The sequence below is a fragment of the Entamoeba dispar genome, genomic scaffold (genome assembly GCF_000209125.1).
Source record: "Entamoeba dispar SAW760 scf_1105229461345 genomic scaffold, whole genome shotgun sequence".
NCBI classification, from domain to species: Eukaryota; Evosea; order Mastigamoebida; family Endamoebidae; genus Entamoeba; species Entamoeba dispar.
The window spans coordinates 1-17365 of record NW_001854646.1 but is presented as its reverse complement, the minus strand read 5'-3'; the positions used below and the strand labels follow the sequence as shown (position 1 = coordinate 17365).

At 24.2% G+C, this 17365-nt stretch overlaps 5 protein-coding genes and 1 pseudogene across 5 annotated transcripts, besides 24 other annotated features; 4 read left to right on the top strand and 2 right to left on the bottom strand.

The window, feature by feature from the left end:
• Positions 1-280: 280 nt before the first annotated feature.
• Positions 281-458: a microsatellite.
• A 196-nt stretch (positions 459-654) lies between these two features.
• Positions 655-682: a sequence feature (AT_rich).
• A 943-nt stretch (positions 683-1625) lies between these two features.
• EDI_097900 (Alanyl-tRNA synthetase, putative) lies at positions 1626-4568 on the bottom strand (the record flags this gene model as incomplete). Its single annotated transcript, XM_001738415.1, has 1 exon — positions 1626-4568. The coding sequence occupies one exon, from the start codon at positions 4566-4568 to the stop codon at positions 1626-1628; it is 2943 nt and encodes a 980-aa protein (XP_001738467.1).
• Positions 1785-1836: a microsatellite.
• Positions 4569-4729: 161 nt separating the features above from the next.
• Positions 4730-4753: a sequence feature (AT_rich).
• A 321-nt stretch (positions 4754-5074) lies between these two features.
• Positions 5075-5116: a sequence feature (AT_rich).
• A 10-nt stretch (positions 5117-5126) lies between these two features.
• Positions 5127-5409: a sequence feature (AT_rich).
• A 156-nt stretch (positions 5410-5565) lies between these two features.
• EDI_097890 (uncharacterized protein) lies at positions 5566-6072 on the top strand (the record flags this gene model as incomplete). The annotated part of the gene is made up of 1 exon (XM_001738414.1): positions 5566-6072. The coding sequence occupies one exon, from the start codon at positions 5566-5568 to the stop codon at positions 6070-6072; it is 507 nt and encodes a 168-aa protein (XP_001738466.1).
• A 42-nt stretch (positions 6073-6114) lies between these two features.
• Positions 6115-6166: a sequence feature (AT_rich).
• Positions 6167-6202: a repeat region.
• A 127-nt stretch (positions 6203-6329) lies between these two features.
• Positions 6330-7528, top strand: EDI_097880 (casein kinase I, putative; the record flags this gene model as incomplete). The annotated part of the gene is made up of 2 exons (XM_001738413.1): positions 6330-6411; positions 6483-7528. The coding sequence occupies 2 exons, from the start codon at positions 6330-6332 to the stop codon at positions 7526-7528; spliced, it is 1128 nt and encodes a 375-aa protein (XP_001738465.1).
• Positions 6417-6451: a sequence feature (AT_rich).
• Positions 7529-7530: 2 nt separating the features above from the next.
• Positions 7531-7626: a sequence feature (AT_rich).
• A 4-nt stretch (positions 7627-7630) lies between these two features.
• On the top strand, positions 7631-9115 carry EDI_097870 (uncharacterized protein; the record flags this gene model as incomplete). The annotated part of the gene is made up of 1 exon (XM_001738412.1): positions 7631-9115. The coding sequence occupies one exon, from the start codon at positions 7631-7633 to the stop codon at positions 9113-9115; it is 1485 nt and encodes a 494-aa protein (XP_001738464.1).
• Positions 9111-9181: a sequence feature (AT_rich).
• Positions 9182-9220: 39 nt separating this feature from the next.
• EDI_097860 (uncharacterized protein) lies at positions 9221-11338 on the top strand (the record flags this gene model as incomplete). Its single annotated transcript, XM_001738411.1, has 2 exons — positions 9221-9824; positions 9870-11338. 2 exons carry the CDS (start codon positions 9221-9223, stop codon positions 11336-11338), a joined length of 2073 nt encoding a protein of 690 aa, XP_001738463.1.
• Positions 9350-9495: a microsatellite.
• Positions 9840-9886: a sequence feature (AT_rich).
• Positions 11339-11818: 480 nt separating the features above from the next.
• Positions 11819-11923: a microsatellite.
• A 145-nt stretch (positions 11924-12068) lies between these two features.
• Positions 12069-12096: a sequence feature (AT_rich).
• Positions 12097-12198: 102 nt separating this feature from the next.
• Positions 12199-12826: a repeat region.
• A 33-nt stretch (positions 12827-12859) lies between these two features.
• Positions 12860-13027: a microsatellite.
• Positions 13028-13054: 27 nt separating this feature from the next.
• Positions 13055-13234: a microsatellite.
• Positions 13235-13485: 251 nt separating this feature from the next.
• Positions 13486-13536: a sequence feature (AT_rich).
• Positions 13537-13595: 59 nt separating this feature from the next.
• Positions 13596-13618: a sequence feature (AT_rich).
• Positions 13619-13995: 377 nt separating this feature from the next.
• On the bottom strand, positions 13996-15549 carry EDI_097850 (annotated as a pseudogene).
• Positions 15550-15736: 187 nt separating this feature from the next.
• Positions 15737-16776: a repeat region.
• Positions 16694-16961: a repeat region.
• Positions 16936-17089: a repeat region.
• Positions 17090-17124: 35 nt separating this feature from the next.
• Positions 17125-17365: a repeat region.

The window sequence follows — 17365 nt, the reverse complement described above, 5'->3', positions numbered from 1 at the left end:
TATCTGTCTCTTCTAATCCATATACTCTTTGTTTAATTATTTCTTGTAAATCGATAAATATTCTTTCTTATTATTAAAGTGAAGTCTTTTAATTTGAAAAAATGGTAATGTGATACATTTAACATTTCTTCGTTGTTTCACTTCAACATCACAATGTCTATTTATTAGTGCAATACAAAATGCTCTAACTTTTGATTGATAATTTCTTTTATCTGCATATCTGTTCCTTGTTATAATGGACATTATATATGATTTTAAAGTTATTCTTGTCTTGTTCCACTTTATGTTTTCCTCTTTTTTTTTTCTTCAGATATTTCTTTTTCTATTTTTCTTCATTTTTATGTTTTAAATGTTGTTTCTTTATTTCTTTTCTTTCTATTATTTTCTTATTTCTATAATCTTTTTGTATTAGTACTCTTTATCCTTAATTTTATCTTTCTTCTTATTACATTCATTTTATCATTGTTCCAAATTTTTGTTCTTGTGTTTTTTCTCTGTTTTATCATTTCTTCTCTTTCTTTTCTGTTCATACTTATTTCTAACGATAACATAATATTAGTCTTAACTGTTTAATACTGTGTATTGCTGATTTGATTTGGGTATGGCATTAACACTATTTTTGTTCTGTATGTTTTTATTCTATAAAATCCAAACTATATTTTATAATTTATTTAATATATATGGACTAAATCAGAAACACTTCTATTGTTTTCTTTTGAACTTCTTGTTGAATTTATATCTTTCCATTCCCATATCCCTATTTCCCACTCTCCATATTTGAAATGTATATCCTTACACCCTATTATTATCTCCTTCAATAGAATTATCTATTTAATAATTACCATCTCCATTTCTCAAAATAAACAAGTGAATAAAATTTCATTAACTAAAATCTTACTCATAACTTTATAACAACACACCCATTTTCTAAATTATTTATACCAACCTATTTTATGTTAATATTTCATACATTGCATATTGTTATATCAATTACTTATATCAGTTTTTCATTTTTGATTAAAGTGATATTTTTAATTGAACAAGAATTAGAACTAACACAATAACCAATGTTTTTGTTACTACTTTTAAAACATCTCATTGTCTCAAATAAATATTTGAACAATACTATATTAAAGAAAACATTATTTCCTTAACTGATATAGAACTAATTGGCTTTAACACTTGTAAAAATATGACAATAATTTTATGAACAAAATATTTAAAATGATTTGTTTATAAAAACAAAATCCTCTTTTTGATAAATAATTAAAATAACATAAAACAAGATTATGATATTATTCATTGATATTTTCACTTCTTTACATAAAAATATATGTGTAATACCTGATTATTAAATTCAATAATAAGAAAACCATAAAAGTGTTTTATTGAAATCGGTTTGATAATTATCTCAACTTTTTATAACTAAAATTTCTAAATAACCATTAAAAAGACTTTTAATAAATAACCTTTGGCTTGTAATAACACTATGTATAAGAAGAATTATCTGTGAATGGAATAAACATTTATCACTCTTCTTTTTTGTTAAGAAAACTTCAATTTTCAAACACAAATTAAAAATAAATAATCTTTTAACAAAAAACTAGTTAAACCAAGTTTATTTTTTAGAGTTGGAACTCAATAAATCCTGCTTTCTTAAGGAAATCAGTAACTAAAGTAACATTACCTCCAATACTTCCAGTAACTTCTACATATCCTTCAATGACTTCAGGTTTCTTTCCTTTTGCTTTTACTTTTAAAGGAGAAACTCTGAATGGAACGGACTTCTCCTTCTTCTCTTCTTTTCCTTCATCTTTCTTTTCTTGTTTTCTTTTTGAAACTTTGCTCTTCTCAAGAACATCTTTTAATTCTTCTGCTTTGAAATCAGAAGTGTTAACTAATGCATAAACCATTCCTTCACCGAGAACTAAGACACTTTTACCTGCTTTTTTAAATTCTGGAGCGTGTTGTGGAATAAATGAAACACAAGTGGTTTGAGTAGCACCAGGGATTGAGGCAAATACCATTTTATTCTTTTCATCAAGAATTACTCTCATATACAAATTGAAAATTTCACCAATCATTTTACTGCTTTGTTTTGTTAATTTTTTATAATCAGTGAAGATTCTTTCGAGAGTTGGTTGTAATACTTCTGGAAGAACGCTGTAAGAATCACAAAGATCATTAATAAGATTCTTTTCCATTGCCATATTTTTATAAGCGGCATCACCAGCAACAAATCTAATTCTAACTACACCATCTGAAATTCTGTTTGTTTTAATAATTCTAATAAGTCCAACTTGTGAAGTATTATCACAATGTGTACCACAACAAGCCTCAGTGTCATAACCAGAAATGTCAACTATTCTAACTTCATTACCAGCAACAACACCTCCTTGATATAAAGAAAATCCATATCTCTTTTCAGCTTCTTCTTTAGATAAAACAAATTTGTTAATTTTCAAGCTCTTTCGAATCATTTCATTTGCAAGTTTTTCAATTGCATTTTCTTCTTCTCTAGTAATAGATGAGAAATGGGTGATGTCTAAATGAGCTTCTTCAACTGTTTTCTTTGCTCCATTTTGCCATACATGTGGACCAAGAACTTGATGTGCTGCTTGATGAATAATATGTGTTGCAGTATGATGAGCTCTTAATTGATTTCTTCTTTGATCATCAACATATCCTATAACCATTTTACCTTTTAGTTCTTCCCAATTCTTAAGGTCTGAGTTAATATGATGAAGAATACATTTACCGACTTTTTCAACATAAGTAACATCATAAATAACTCCATCAATCTTAATCTTTCCTGTATCATTATCTTGTCCTCCCCCAATTGGATAAAACGCAGTTTCTTTCAAAATAACAAGATTATGAATTCCAGTACCTTTTCCTTTTTCGTCGACTTTTTCTAATACACTGACTATTTCACTATTAAACTCTCTTAAATTACCATTTTCATAGAAAAGTTCTTTAGTTTCAGGAATGTCAGCAGTTTCATATAATTCTGTTGGAAGCATTTTAACTCTTTGGTCTTCTAATTCTGCAAGTTTAGTATACAAATTATCTGGAACTGGGAGTTTAGAAATTTCATTAATTTTATCTGGAGATAATCCATATGATTTCATTGCAAAGATCCAATCATCAACAGTCAATACACCTTTTTTCTTTTTAAGTAAAGTTTGAACTTTTTGTTGTGACTCCATATCAGTAGTACACCATCTTTGGTATTCCATTTCAATAATCTTTCTAAATGATTTATATTCATCAAATTTGCCATATATCTTTTCAAGGTCTTTTTTATGGAATTCAAATAATTCCATAAGTCCATCCATACCACCAAGTTTTTCCCACCATCCATTCCTAGCAAGAATACTAAACATTCTTCTTACTATATTTCTTAAATTAGCTCCTCCTCCAACAGCAGATGGTAAAGCTCCATCATAAATTGCAATTAACATAGTTCTTGAATGATCAGCAATAATATAAAGATCTCTTGCTGGTTGAATAGCTTTTTGTAAAACCTCTCTATTTTCAACTCCACATTCTTTAGCAATATCCGCCCATGCTTTATTTACATCTTTGCATTCATCCAAATTAAGTAAACAACAGTATGGAGCAAACTTAGAAATAACATCACTTTCTAAAGTGACTCCAAGTTTTGATTGAAGGTATTTAACTGCACCTGGGAATGCTTCTAAATAAGAAGTTGGTGTTCCATTAATTAACCAAGGAATTCTCTCGAGTCCAATTCCGACATCAATGACTTGATGTTTCAAAGGTTCAAATTCTCCTTTAACGAAATCAAGAATTTTGTATTGAGTAAAGACCATATTTCCAACTTCAAGTCCTTTAACAAACATTTCAATTGATGGTCCAAGATTTCCTCCACCACACCAAACATCCTCAATAAGGGTAATATCATCAAGTTCAATTTCAAGTTCTTTTGTTAACCATCTAAGATTATAATCAACACATTCTTCTTTAAAGTAAACATATTTTTGGGGTGAGTTAAATACTTGAAGACCAATCATAATAAATCCAGAAAAATGTCTTCCTGATATTCCAATATTATCAAGATCATTAAATCTAAGACAAAATTGTGGACAAATTAATGGATTGGCTGGTGGTTCTAATTGTCCAGTAACGCAATATGGTTGGAAACAATAAATACCTGCAGCTACAAAATCTACATCATTTCTCCATCTGGCAACTACTGGGTATCTTTTAATAGCAGTAGCTGGGATTTCTGTAGAAGTTAAAGCTTTTTCATAAGTTTTCCATGCTTCATCAATAGTAATTTTATGTCCTTTAGCTCCAATACCACAACCAGTTCCAATAAATTTATATTTTCCTTCACAATTAGAATCTCCACATGTTTTTACTCTAGTAGTTGCTGTACTCCAATAATGTTCATGACAGATAGGACATTCATGTCGTTCAAATCCATACTTTCTAAGTGTATTAACAGGGTAATATTCTTCAAAATTAGCAGCAAATTTTGGTTTTGACTTAGCTTTAAACTCTTTTGGAGTCATAGCCTTAACTTCTTTCATTTCAGTCATGTTTTCAATTAATGAATTTTTTAGTCAACCCTTTCAGTTCTTCTTTCTTTTTTTTTATTCATAACACCCTTCTTTTTGTTTTTTCAGTAATTTCTATTCATTAAAAATTTCATTTTTCTCATTTTTGGTTCCATGTTTTTCTTTTTGATAACACATTTTTCTTTTATATTTTATTTTTTTAATATCATGTAATTGATAGATGTATTTGACAAGTAGAGACACGTTTCGTTTATATTTATAGATTAAGGGTTTTATTCTTTGTTTTTATTGTTATTTTTCAAAAGAAAAATAAAGTATTGAGTTTTTGATGTATTGTCAAAGAAAAATAAGTAGATTATTGATAGAAAAGATCAAATTTATAAAACTATTTTTTGTATTGGTTAGTATATAATGGAACCATAAAAATAAACCAAAAATTGATAACAAAGGATAAAACTATTTCTGTTCTATAGACTTAATTAATTACAAAATAAATATATGAAAAAAGTAAGATTAAAAGCAATGTGTTTATTTAAATAATTAATTAATAACTTATTAGAATATTATTTCTTAAACAGGTTATAATAATTAATTTTTCAAAGTAAATTATTGAATAGAAATAATTATTTTTTCTTAATAAATTTTAATTAGTTGAACTTTCGAATCATAAAATTAATCAATATACTGTTATAAAAATTTATTCTCAATACTATTAAAAAGTTATAATAACTTTTCGTAATAAAATCATTTGGTTATAAAGTTTCTTTTAGAAAAAACAATTATTTATAAATTTTTGTTTTTATAAACAAAATTATAAATTAAATAAATATTCAATATAAAATATATGAAATATTAAAATTTTGTTGAAAAAAAGATAACTTTTTGAAAGGTATGAGGTACAGAACAAGAAATATTGAAAGAAAATCAAATGATTTAGAATGAAATTCAATATTCTCGTTTTTTTTTAATTAAAAGAAAAAGCTCAAAAAGTTAGTAAGTTTAAACTTTTATTTTATACATGAAAGGAAAAACAAATCAAACAAAACAAATACTGCACGATTTAAAAGAAAGATTTGGTGAAGGGCCATATGAAGTTATGATTGCTGGTGCATTTGATTTAATTCATCCTGGACATATTCATTATATACAAGAAGCTGCTCACTTTGGAAGAGTAATTGTTATTATTGCACGAGATAGTGTTGTTAAAAGAATAAAGCAAAGAGAAACAGTATTAGATGAGAAGATGAGACAAAATATTGTTGAAGGAATAAAAGGAGTTAGTGAAGTAATTTTAGGTAATGAAGATGGGAATTGGTATGAACCAGTTTTAAAGAGAAATCCACATCTATTTTTAATGGGATTTAATCAGCCTGGAGATTTGTTTCATTTTGAGAAAATAATTCATAAAAAAGGAGGAAGAACAATATTTAGAAGGTCAAATTCAATGGAAAAATCATATTCATTACAATCATCTTCTCAAATACGAAGAAGAGTAATAGAAATAGTAAATAACAAAATACAATAAAATATAATTTAGATATAAAAAGGAAATAACTGCCATAAAAGGAATAATTTTATTAGTTTTCATTTAATTTTTTTTATTATTAACAAATAAAAATAAACCTAAATATAGGTAATTCATAATTGATTCCTTTATTAACAAATAAAAATAAGAAAAAGGGAAATTCACTTGAAATAGAATCTAACTCTCCTTCTAAACTTATCTTATTTTAATTCAAAGTTCGTCTAAACTTAAAAAAAAGTATTAATTAACATTAAACGATGGAAACAACAAAAGATATTGCAATTGGGAAATCTTTTAATAATTGGATAATTATTAATAAACTTGGGGAAGGTGGATTTGGTTTGTAATTTAAAAAAAAAATAAAGTAATAAAATTAAAAGTATAAGAAGAATAAAACTGAATGATTTTAGGGTCTGTTTATAAATGTCAAAATACTATTGATCCAACACAATTTGCAGCATTAAAAATATTTTGTCAAGATAATGATGCATTAACTGAAACAAAAATAATAAGAAAATTAGAACATAATGAAGGAGTTATTAATATGATAGAGTGTGGATATTCTGATTTTGGATATATTATGGTTATGGATATTCATGGAATTAATTTAAAAGTATTTAAAGAAAAACTTCCAGAACATCACTTTACACAAGATACATCATTAAGACTATTATTAAGAATGATTAAAATTTTACAATTTATTCATAAAGAAGGAATAGTTCATTGTGATATTAAACCTTCTAATTTTGTAGTTAAAGGAAAAGAAGACATTGTTTTAATTGATTTTGGTATTGCTGAATATTATCAAGACCAATTTGGAAATAAAACAAATAGAAAAGAACATAGAGGGTTTAGAGGAACTTTACAATATGCTTCTGTTAATGCTCATTTAGGAAAACCAGTATCTAGAACTGATGATTTGGTATCTGCGTTTTTTATTTATTTTGAAAATATTCTTGGAACTTTACCTTGGAATAGTTTAACTGATTCTCCTCAACAAATTTGTGAAAAAAAAATTCAATTTAAAGAAAGTGGAATTTATAAATATACTCAAATTCAAATGCCAGTAATTAACTCTTTTCAAACTATTATAGAAAATGTAGATGCTACTGAACCTTCTTACACTTTTATTATGAATAAATTATCATCTCTTTTTGTTGAACAACATATCCCTTTAATCCCAATATTTAATGAAAAAGAATTATCTATTCTTCCTGAAGAAGAAGACTATTGTCAATATAGAACTGTACCATCTACTCCAAAGAATTGTAAATTAAAGAAAATTAATCAAATAGATGAAGCTCAAAGTGTTGAAAGTCAAAATACAACAAGTTATTTAGATGATTTATTTAAAACAATGAAAGAACAACTTCCATCTTTTCATCCATTACCAAAAATATCTTCTTTTGTCTCAAAATTAAAGTCTAATGATTTTAATTTACCATTTGGGTTGTAATGAAATATAATATAATAATTTTTGTTATATTTATAATTCTTTTATATTATTAAATATTAATATTAAAAAAAAATTAGAACAAAAAAAAATTATTAAAAGTTAATGTTTTGTTTTGTTTTTATATCGTTGATTTATTTTGTAATAGCAGGATATAAATCTTCTATAAATAATCAACAATCACCTTGTGTATTCGGTTTTCATTTTACTACTATACCAAATCACTTAAAACTAACTCACTGTTTCACATTTCCTGGTAATAGTTCAAAGGTTGAAGGAATTGTTTTATCATTAGAAGTATATGTCCATAAATCTTTTATTATTTCTAAACAAACAAATAGATGTGGTGAATGTATGGAATTAACTTCTACTGGAGGAACAAAACATAGAGTAATGATTGCTGGTTATCATGAAGAAGAAGATGAAAAAATGATTTATGGAAGTTCAACAATTTGTGAATCATTATCTATAACTAACACAGAAATAACAGTTATTCCAATTGCTTTTCAGTTTATTTCATGTCCAATAGATAAAAATCCTTCTATTATTATTGTTAGTGTCAATGAATTAACAGTTGATATTCAACCAATTAATACAGTTCTTCCTCATTATTTATTACTTCTTGAAAATAAAGAGTATCCAGTAAACACTTTAACAGGTATATACACTATTCCATTTTTTAATGAATCATCAATTAAGTTGGTTTCTTTACAACGTATTACTGTAACATTTTCTAAAGTTCAACCAATTCTAAATACTCAATATATTGCATTTAGTCAATTCCCTCGATATAACTTAACAAAGACTTGCCAATTTATTCCTGAAAGTATTGTTTTTGAAGAAGGAAAAGAAATTATTCATTATGACCCTTCTTTTTATTGGCAATTATATCGAGTAACTCCTTCACAACGATTAAAACCAATTCAAATACAAAATGATGAATTTTCATTTTCGTTTTCAACAGAAGACATTGAAATAGTTCTTGGATATCCAACATATTTTCAATTAAATAGGTATTTTAATGTTCTTGAATTTCAATTTACTTCTGACTGTAAAATTATTTTTCAAACAGCAGATATGTTTACGTTAGCTGATATTAATAAATTTGAAACGGATAAAGAAGTTCAATGTTCTAATGTAATGTCTTTATATAGAACAAAAGAATATAAAAATGAAGTTGGAAATACTGTTTTATATGGTAATCTTCTTAAAATTAATGTTGATACTTCATGTTCTTCTTATGTTAATTTTGTAAGTATTAAATTAAAAGGAATTATTGGAGCAAGTATTTCTGTTCATAAATTAGAGTTTAAAAGAATAGAAGGTTTTAATGATATTATTGAATGTAATACTACTTCTGCTTTTTGTGTTAATGAATGTAGTGAAGATTCATATTCAATAATTTCTCTTCAAAATTCTTCAGACTCAGATAATATTTTTAGTAATTTTTGTGAACCTTATTGTGGAAAATGTGGACCTGGTTTAAGATGTATTTCTGGAAAGTGTGGATATTTAACTACAAACACTAGATCTTCTGGATATCAAATAATGGTTACGTTGTTGATAATGATTTTTTGTGTCATTCTTTAAATTCATTAAAATTTATTGATTTGAATTTTTATATTTTAAAAAAAAAATGATTTTTTTCTAAAATTTGGAAGTTATTCAAGAATTTCTAACTTAAAAAATGTATTTATGAAATCACAAAAAACATCTATCACAACTGACTTAAAGAAGAGTATTATTAACTTTTATTATAATTGCATTAATCAAAAAATAGTAGTTACTCCTTCATTAATAGAATGTTTCATTGAAGAAAATTTTAAAAAAATAATTAAAATTGATACAAATATAATACAACAATTACAAATGAAGTTTATATCAATAAAATTAAATCAACCAATAAAAGATTCTAAATTAAAAATAAAAATAAATCAATTAAAAAATGAAATTGATCATGAAATGAAAATTTATGGAAAAGAATTAACATTTTTTATTGATGAAGTTGGAATTCAAATTCAATTGTATCAAAGATCAATTAATTCATTATTAAAAAATAATGAAAAACAATCACTTAATTTAATACTTGATAGAAGAAATAAAGTTTCATGTAATGTGCTATGTGTTAATGGAATGGGAGAATATATTACTTCTTTTAATCAAACAGAAAGACTTAAAACAAAAAATTATTTTACTAATAAAGAATTTAAAACATGGTTTATAGAAAATTTAATGATTCATATAGAAAGAAGAAAACAATTATTAAATAGCACAGACAAAGAAATACTTATTATTACAAGTAAATATTATAGACAATATTTAGATATAATTAAAATTGAAAAAGTTAAATTTTATTTTTTAGATGAAGAAATGATGAATGACTGTAATAAAGCTACAATAAAAATTAATCAATCAATTAAAGAATTAGAACAAATAAATAACAAAACAAATGAAAGTATTGATATAAATGTTTATAATATTTTGAACCATATTAAATTAATATCTCAAACAAAAGTTCAAAATAATAAATCTGTTCAAATAGAAAAAGAACAACAAGATCTTATATACTCTCAGAAAAAGAATATGGTTTATTATATGTTACTTAACAAGTTATCAAAAATAAATAATCAAAAGAAATCAATAACGTTAAATACATTAACATTTGAATTAAATGAACAATATACTATTCAAATAAATAAACAAAATCTTCTTTCATTATTGAATAAATTTGGATTTAAACAACAAAAAACTATTAAATTACCACTTAAAATGGAATTGAATAAAGAAAAAATAATTAAAATGGTACAAAGATTACATAAATATAATAGTATTGATGCATCATGGATATTTACATTTGACACTTATGATTTTAGACTTTTTGTTGGTAATCAAGAAGAAAGTATTATTCACAAAGATACTGATAAAAATATAGAACTGTATGTTGGAAGAGAAACAAGAAACTCTACAATTGCACTTTGTGTTTCAGGGAGTGGTTATTGTTTTCCTCCTTTATGTTGTACTCAAACAGAACAAATGAGTAAAGAATTAGAAAAACAATTCCATGGAGTTCATCAGGAAATAGGAAGTAATTTTATAACAAAAAGTTCAATAGTTAATTATTTAAAAAATGTCTTCGTTCCAACTGTTCAACAACTTAAAGAATATAAAAAATATAAAGGTCCTTCAATATTAATTCTTCCTCACTTCTTTAAAAAAATAATTCAAGACCAAATTCTATTTAGTTTATTTAATGAAAAAGAAATTTTTATTGAATTTATTAATGATCATTTATGGTATTATACTCCTTTAGAAAGAATTTTTAGAAATATAACAAATGATATTATTATAAAAGATATAAATCTGTGTAAAACAGAGATAAGAACAACTGTTTTAGGAAAGAAAAAACTATTATTATATGTAATAGATAGATTATATAATAGAGATATTATTTCTAGAGAATTCTTCAATTCTAGATTTATTTATGGGTTCAATTATCTTTCTATTGAAAATGTAGAGTTAGAACTTTCATATATTCTTAATCAAAATAGTACTACAATTAAAATAAATTTACCAACAAATACTACAGATGATACACTAATGAATTGTTTTTCATTAAGTGCAATTAATCCATTTTATCAAGACGTTTTTCGACTTACTTTAGAAAGCAATGAATTTCAAAAATGTCAAACAAAAAAACTCCAAAATGAATTCCTTATTCATAAATTTGGAATGGAAATTATTCCAAGTATCAATTATTTAATTCCTCATAAAGTTGATGTTTCTGAACCACAGAAACGACTCCTCAGTAAATGAAATCTCCAACTTTTTTTTATTGGTTAGTTTTTGTGTAGTTTATAAAGAGTCACTAAAACTATCAGATGAAAGGCTAATGTTTTAGGATAATAATTATTTATAATTCTCATTGGCATACATTTCTTATTATCAGTATTAATTATACGTTCAAATTATAATATCTAAATACATAATAACTGAATTGTACTATCATACTATGAAGTAATAAGAAAGAGAAATTAAATAATCATTAAAGCATAATTTCAAAATCACTATAAAGTCAGGTGTTAAAGAAAGACACTGAAAGAAGAAATTTAAAGAAAACAAAATAATTTGATGTTCAAAATAACACAAATGAAATAACTTAATAATAAGAAGAATAACAAAATAAAGATAAAGAAATAAAGTTATTTATTAGATTATTTAATGTACAAATAAATGACCCTTCAGATAGAATAAAAAGAAGTATAGTCATTGAGTATACTATTCGTTATTGACATTAACATAAATGAAAAATAATAAATAATAACAAAAATATAAATATGTTATTTAAAACAAGGTATAAAATAATCATAAAAATAGAAATAAAACAACAAAAAATAAAATTTTTTAATTAACATTCTTAATTACAATTCTAAAATTGTTGTAAACCATTCCAATGTTTCATGTGAAAGTTTTCATGTACTTTAGATATTTCACTTGAAAATTAACACTAGTCTATTTATTATTTAGTAGATCAATTAAAACAAGGTTATTAACTATAAATTTATTATAATAATCAATAATGAACTTTAAAATAACATAAAACATCTTAAAAACAAGATACAATAACAAATAATGGGAACAACAACATCAACAAATAGAATATCTTACGAAAAACTAATAGAACAACTTGAAGAATGGACAGAAAGAAGAATAGGAAATATACTATTTAATTCAGATATTGATGATTGGAATATTAATACATCAGTATTTGATAAACGAATAGTGAGTAAAGAACATATAATAATTATTATTGAAGACACAAAAGGAAATAAGTTTGGAGGATATGTTGATGCTAAAATTCATAGAATTGATTATTGTATATATGATCCAAAATCATTTTTATTTTCATTAGAATCAAATGGAAGAATAAAAGGAATGATGAAATTTGATGTTAATGATCCAGAACATGCATTTTTTTTACCTAATAAATCAAATGATTATTTGTTTGGAATTGGAATTGGATGGAGTGATATTTGTGTTTGTAAAGAACATAATAAAACAAAATCATCTTGTTTTCAACGTTCATTTGAATATAATGGAATAAGAAATGCACTTTGTGGAAAACAACATCCAAAGTACTTCATACCACAACGAATTATTGTAATTGAAATGCAATGATTTTTATTCATTATTGTTTACTTGAATACAAACTATATAAATAATAAGATTATTTCAATCACTATTAAATAATAATGATTGATTATAATTTAACTTATTTCTTTATTAATTTCATTTCATATGAAAGAGTGATGAATAATGAAATTAATAATGAATTGATTATTAAAATTTATTATGTTATATTTGTTATTCTTATTATTTATTATTATTTTATTGTTCCTGTATTATGTTGTTATCTTTCTTTAATTTAATATATTTAAATTCTTTTAATTACTCATTTACATCATTCTTTATTCATTTAATTTTTCTTATTTTCTGTTTTTTTATGTAAAGTCGAATAATACATATAAATTGTTTTAATTTATATTATTTCTTATTTTCTTTATTATTCATTTCATTGTTTTGTTCTTTTATTTGTATTTATTTATTGTATGTTTGTTATTTGATTATATTTCAATTTATTCTTTTCTTTATTATTTATTTTTATTTTGTGTAGTTTCTTTATTTCTTTTCTGTATTATTTATCTTTTGTTTGTTGTTGGGGTATGTATTTGTGTTCACTCATTTCAATATTTCATTTGAATGTAATCATTTTCTTATTGTTATATCTCAATTTTCATTTCATTAATCTTTGATTACTTGATAAATGATACAATGAAGATACTATTCAATTTTACACAACTTAATGATTTTATAATATCATACTTGATTATCTTCTTTGAATATGTCAATTACATCATTCATGATTGTTTCAATAAACTTTCTCATTTCTCTTGTTCTTTTTGTTTATTTATATTATTTATGTTGTTTAATTAAAAAGAAGTAAATTAAATTTTCGAGATGTAGTCAATATTGATGTAATATATTATCATTGTACTGATAATATCACTATATCATTTATTATTATTTTATTATTTTCTTGTGTTTTATATAAAATACCATATTTAACAAACAATACTTCTCATTCCTTCTTCATTCAACTGATAGTCATCATCATAGCATTTTGTGATGATGTTGTAGTGTGCATCTTTTATTAATTCAACTTGTTTTTATCAATTATTCATATCATTTTTTTTGTTTTTCTTTCAAATTTCTTGTTACTCATTTCTTTCTGATAAAAATCCTCAAGATCTTTATCATTCATTCCAACTATTTCTGATGTTTTGTGTGTTGTGGTTATTGGTTTATTTCCTATTTGGAAAGTAATTGTTGTCATGTTCTTTTTTATGATTTATCAAGTTCTTATCAACTAAAAAAACAAAAATTATCAATGATTTCAATTTTGAGCAAAGAATTTATCTATCTTTTCTTTCTCAATTGTAATCTCTTCTTCATTATTTTATTTCTTTTCTATTTGTGCTTTGCATTCACACTTCGTTCCATTTGAAAGTTCTCCATCAACAGTAATTGTACCATCCTCTTCAACTTTTACAACAAAAACTACCAATCGCTCTCCTTTTGGAATATTGCTAATGACATAGTGCCCTAATGATTTATCATCTTCAAATAATTCTATTTGTACACTCCATCCAGTGACTTCAATACATATTTGTGTTTGTGTGGAATCTCTGTTCCATCTTCAACAATAGTAATGAGATTACCATAAGGTCCTGCCATCTTAATAGGATGTGGAGTTACTTCTGTAATACTTTTAATCATTCCCGTAGAAAATTCAAATGCATATCGAGCTGCACCTTGTGATACAACCAAATTACAATCAATAGTATCATTGATTTTTGATGTTGTAAACTTGGCTTCTAATAACTCTTTGATTCTAGGAATTTGTGAACTTCCTCTAACAAGCTAACTTCTCCAATTTTTAATGGTGAGAGTTTTGTCTTCGTCAATATATCATCAACACACTTCATGCATCGGTCAAACTCTTTTTGGTTACAATCTTCAAATTCAGTTCTATCAATAATAATAACAAAATCATCCTCACCAACTATTTCTAAAATATTGAATTCATAATAACTAGTTGATGATAACTCAATCCTTGCTTTTTTCAACTTCTTTTCTTAATTTATATCTTCATTGTTTCTTTGCTTTTTTTGTGTTTGACTATCATTCCCTTTCAAAATAAATCTTTGTGCTTTCTTCTCATTAATTTCTTTCATCTCAGATATAACGAGTTCCATTAAATTCATATCAAAATCTAATCCTCCCAAATGAACATCACTACCCGTTGCTTTAAACTTAAAATCGTTTCCTTTCTTTTCTAGTATAGTAACATCAAGTGTCCCTCCTCCAAGACCAAATGCAAGGTGTGTCTTATCTTCCGTACTTTCTAATCCATATGCATATACAGCTGCTGACGGTTCAGCCAACAAACGAATTAAACTATATCCTGCCATCAACACGGCTTTTTTGGTTCGATCTTTTTGAGAATCATCAAAGTATGCAGGAACAGTCACAACTGCTTTTAAAACTGCACCATCTCTAATTTAATCTACGTTGAATTTCAATTTTAATTGCTTTTAACACAATAACTGAAACAATTTCTGGTTCAATCAGTTCTTCTTCTTTATCAGAATAGTCAACTACAGTCTGACAATACCCGTCATCTGCTTTAACTATTTGATATGGATAATATGCTCTTTTAATGTCTTCTTAAACTTGTTCATTATCAAATTTCTTTCCAATAAATCTTTTTCTTCACAAATGGAAGTAGGCTTAGAAATTCCAACACTAACAGGCTGTATGAAAAAGTCAACGGTTCATGGAATTGTTGAACTTCCATTTAAGTAATTGATACATTCATATTTTTTGTTTGAGTATTAAAGAAATGACAACAACTAAATGTTGTTCCTAAATCAATGCCAACAAATATCTCTTCTTCCATTAAGATTTAATTATTTGATTAATGAGATGATTTTTCTTCCTTTAAGTTTCAATCAAAATAAACATCATTCCCAGAATATGCTTTTAATAAAATAGTAATAAAATAAGAACCTGACTTTATTGTTTTTTATTACATAATTAAACCATATAATGAATAAGTGATGAAGTAATAAGAGTGTACTGTTTGTTTATTGAAAAAGATAGTTAATATATTAACAATTTGAATTTATGAATATTGAGAAGTGATTATTTCAGTGATTTTGATATGTTCTATTTCTATCTTAGAATTTATTTTCATAATGTGAGAATTAGAATATTATTCTTCTAATATATTGTCATATTTCTTGTGTAAAGTATTAGATCATTCATATTTTTAATGATAATTCTTCATAGATTTATTGAAAATAATTTGTAATTTTAGTGATTTTAATCTTTTAATGATTCTTTATGTATCAATTTATTGATAATATTACAGTTATTATTTCTAATATATTATTTCATATCTAATTCATTATATTTATTTATTTTGGAAAATAATTTAATTTTATATTTCTATCTTGAATATATCAACATCATTAATATATCAATCTTCTTTTATGTTTTAATAATATACATCAAATCTTCTAACATTGAAATATTTATCATTAACAAATAAATCATTATTTTAATTTATAACAATTTCATCATTATTAATACATCTATGAGTAGCATTGAACTCAGTTTCATTAATTTTATTGAAACTTATAATTAATATGTGTTTATATATTTGTTTACACATATAATCGTGTTTTGGTATTGACTTTTCTTTATTATATCATAACAATATATTATTAATAGATAGAATAGTGATATAACAATGTTTACAATAAATTAATATATCAAAAAGAAGTAAATTAGATTTAATACCTCCTGTCATAATTACTACTCATTGCATCTCTATTATTTGGAGGAATACATTTTTTATATTTAATGACCTACATATGGCTACTGATAATTTCATATTATTAAATATACAATTTGTACTTCTTATGTTTTCACCACATTTCTTTCCATTCATTTAAATATCTTTCATTTTAGTTTATTTGTTATAAATTCTTTGTTTACATCATTTTTATTTTATTTAATTGTATTATACCCATTAATTCACTGAAATTAATTTTCTTATAAAATACTCTTTTCATTCTTTTAATTATTCAATTTGGGTTCTCTTTTACTATTTCTATTATTTCTTATTTGTTGTTGTCTTTTATTTTGACAATGTTTATATCTTCTTTGTGTTTTATTGTGTGAGTTATTTCTATTATAATACTATTTGTTTCTATTTGAACTGTTGTTAAAATACTTATGATGATGAAAAAAGAATAAAAATATTCATACAGTCGTATTATATTTGTTATGATAATAGTTACAATGATAATTAATGTATTTTTGTCCATACAGATAATACCTGTTCACCCATTCTTATATCATTTATGTTTCATGATTGATATTGATTTCTCATTCTTTTGTTATGGGCTTGTTTATATTTTCATGGTGTTTCCTGTTATGTATTGTTAGTCAAATACAAAAACAAAGATAAAATATTATTATTTTACAATTATTTTGTTATTCATTCATTATGTTAAAAATGAGAATGTTAAAATTAATGACAAATTCATTGAATAATAAAATAATAAATAAGTGATTTGTTATAAGCGTGTATTTAGTTATTTAATCATCTGATTTTAATCTGATATTAATTAAACTAAAATGGATGAGTTAATAAAACAGAACACTCATTTCCTTTAAGAAGAAGTAGAAACACTTCCAAATATTCAACAATCA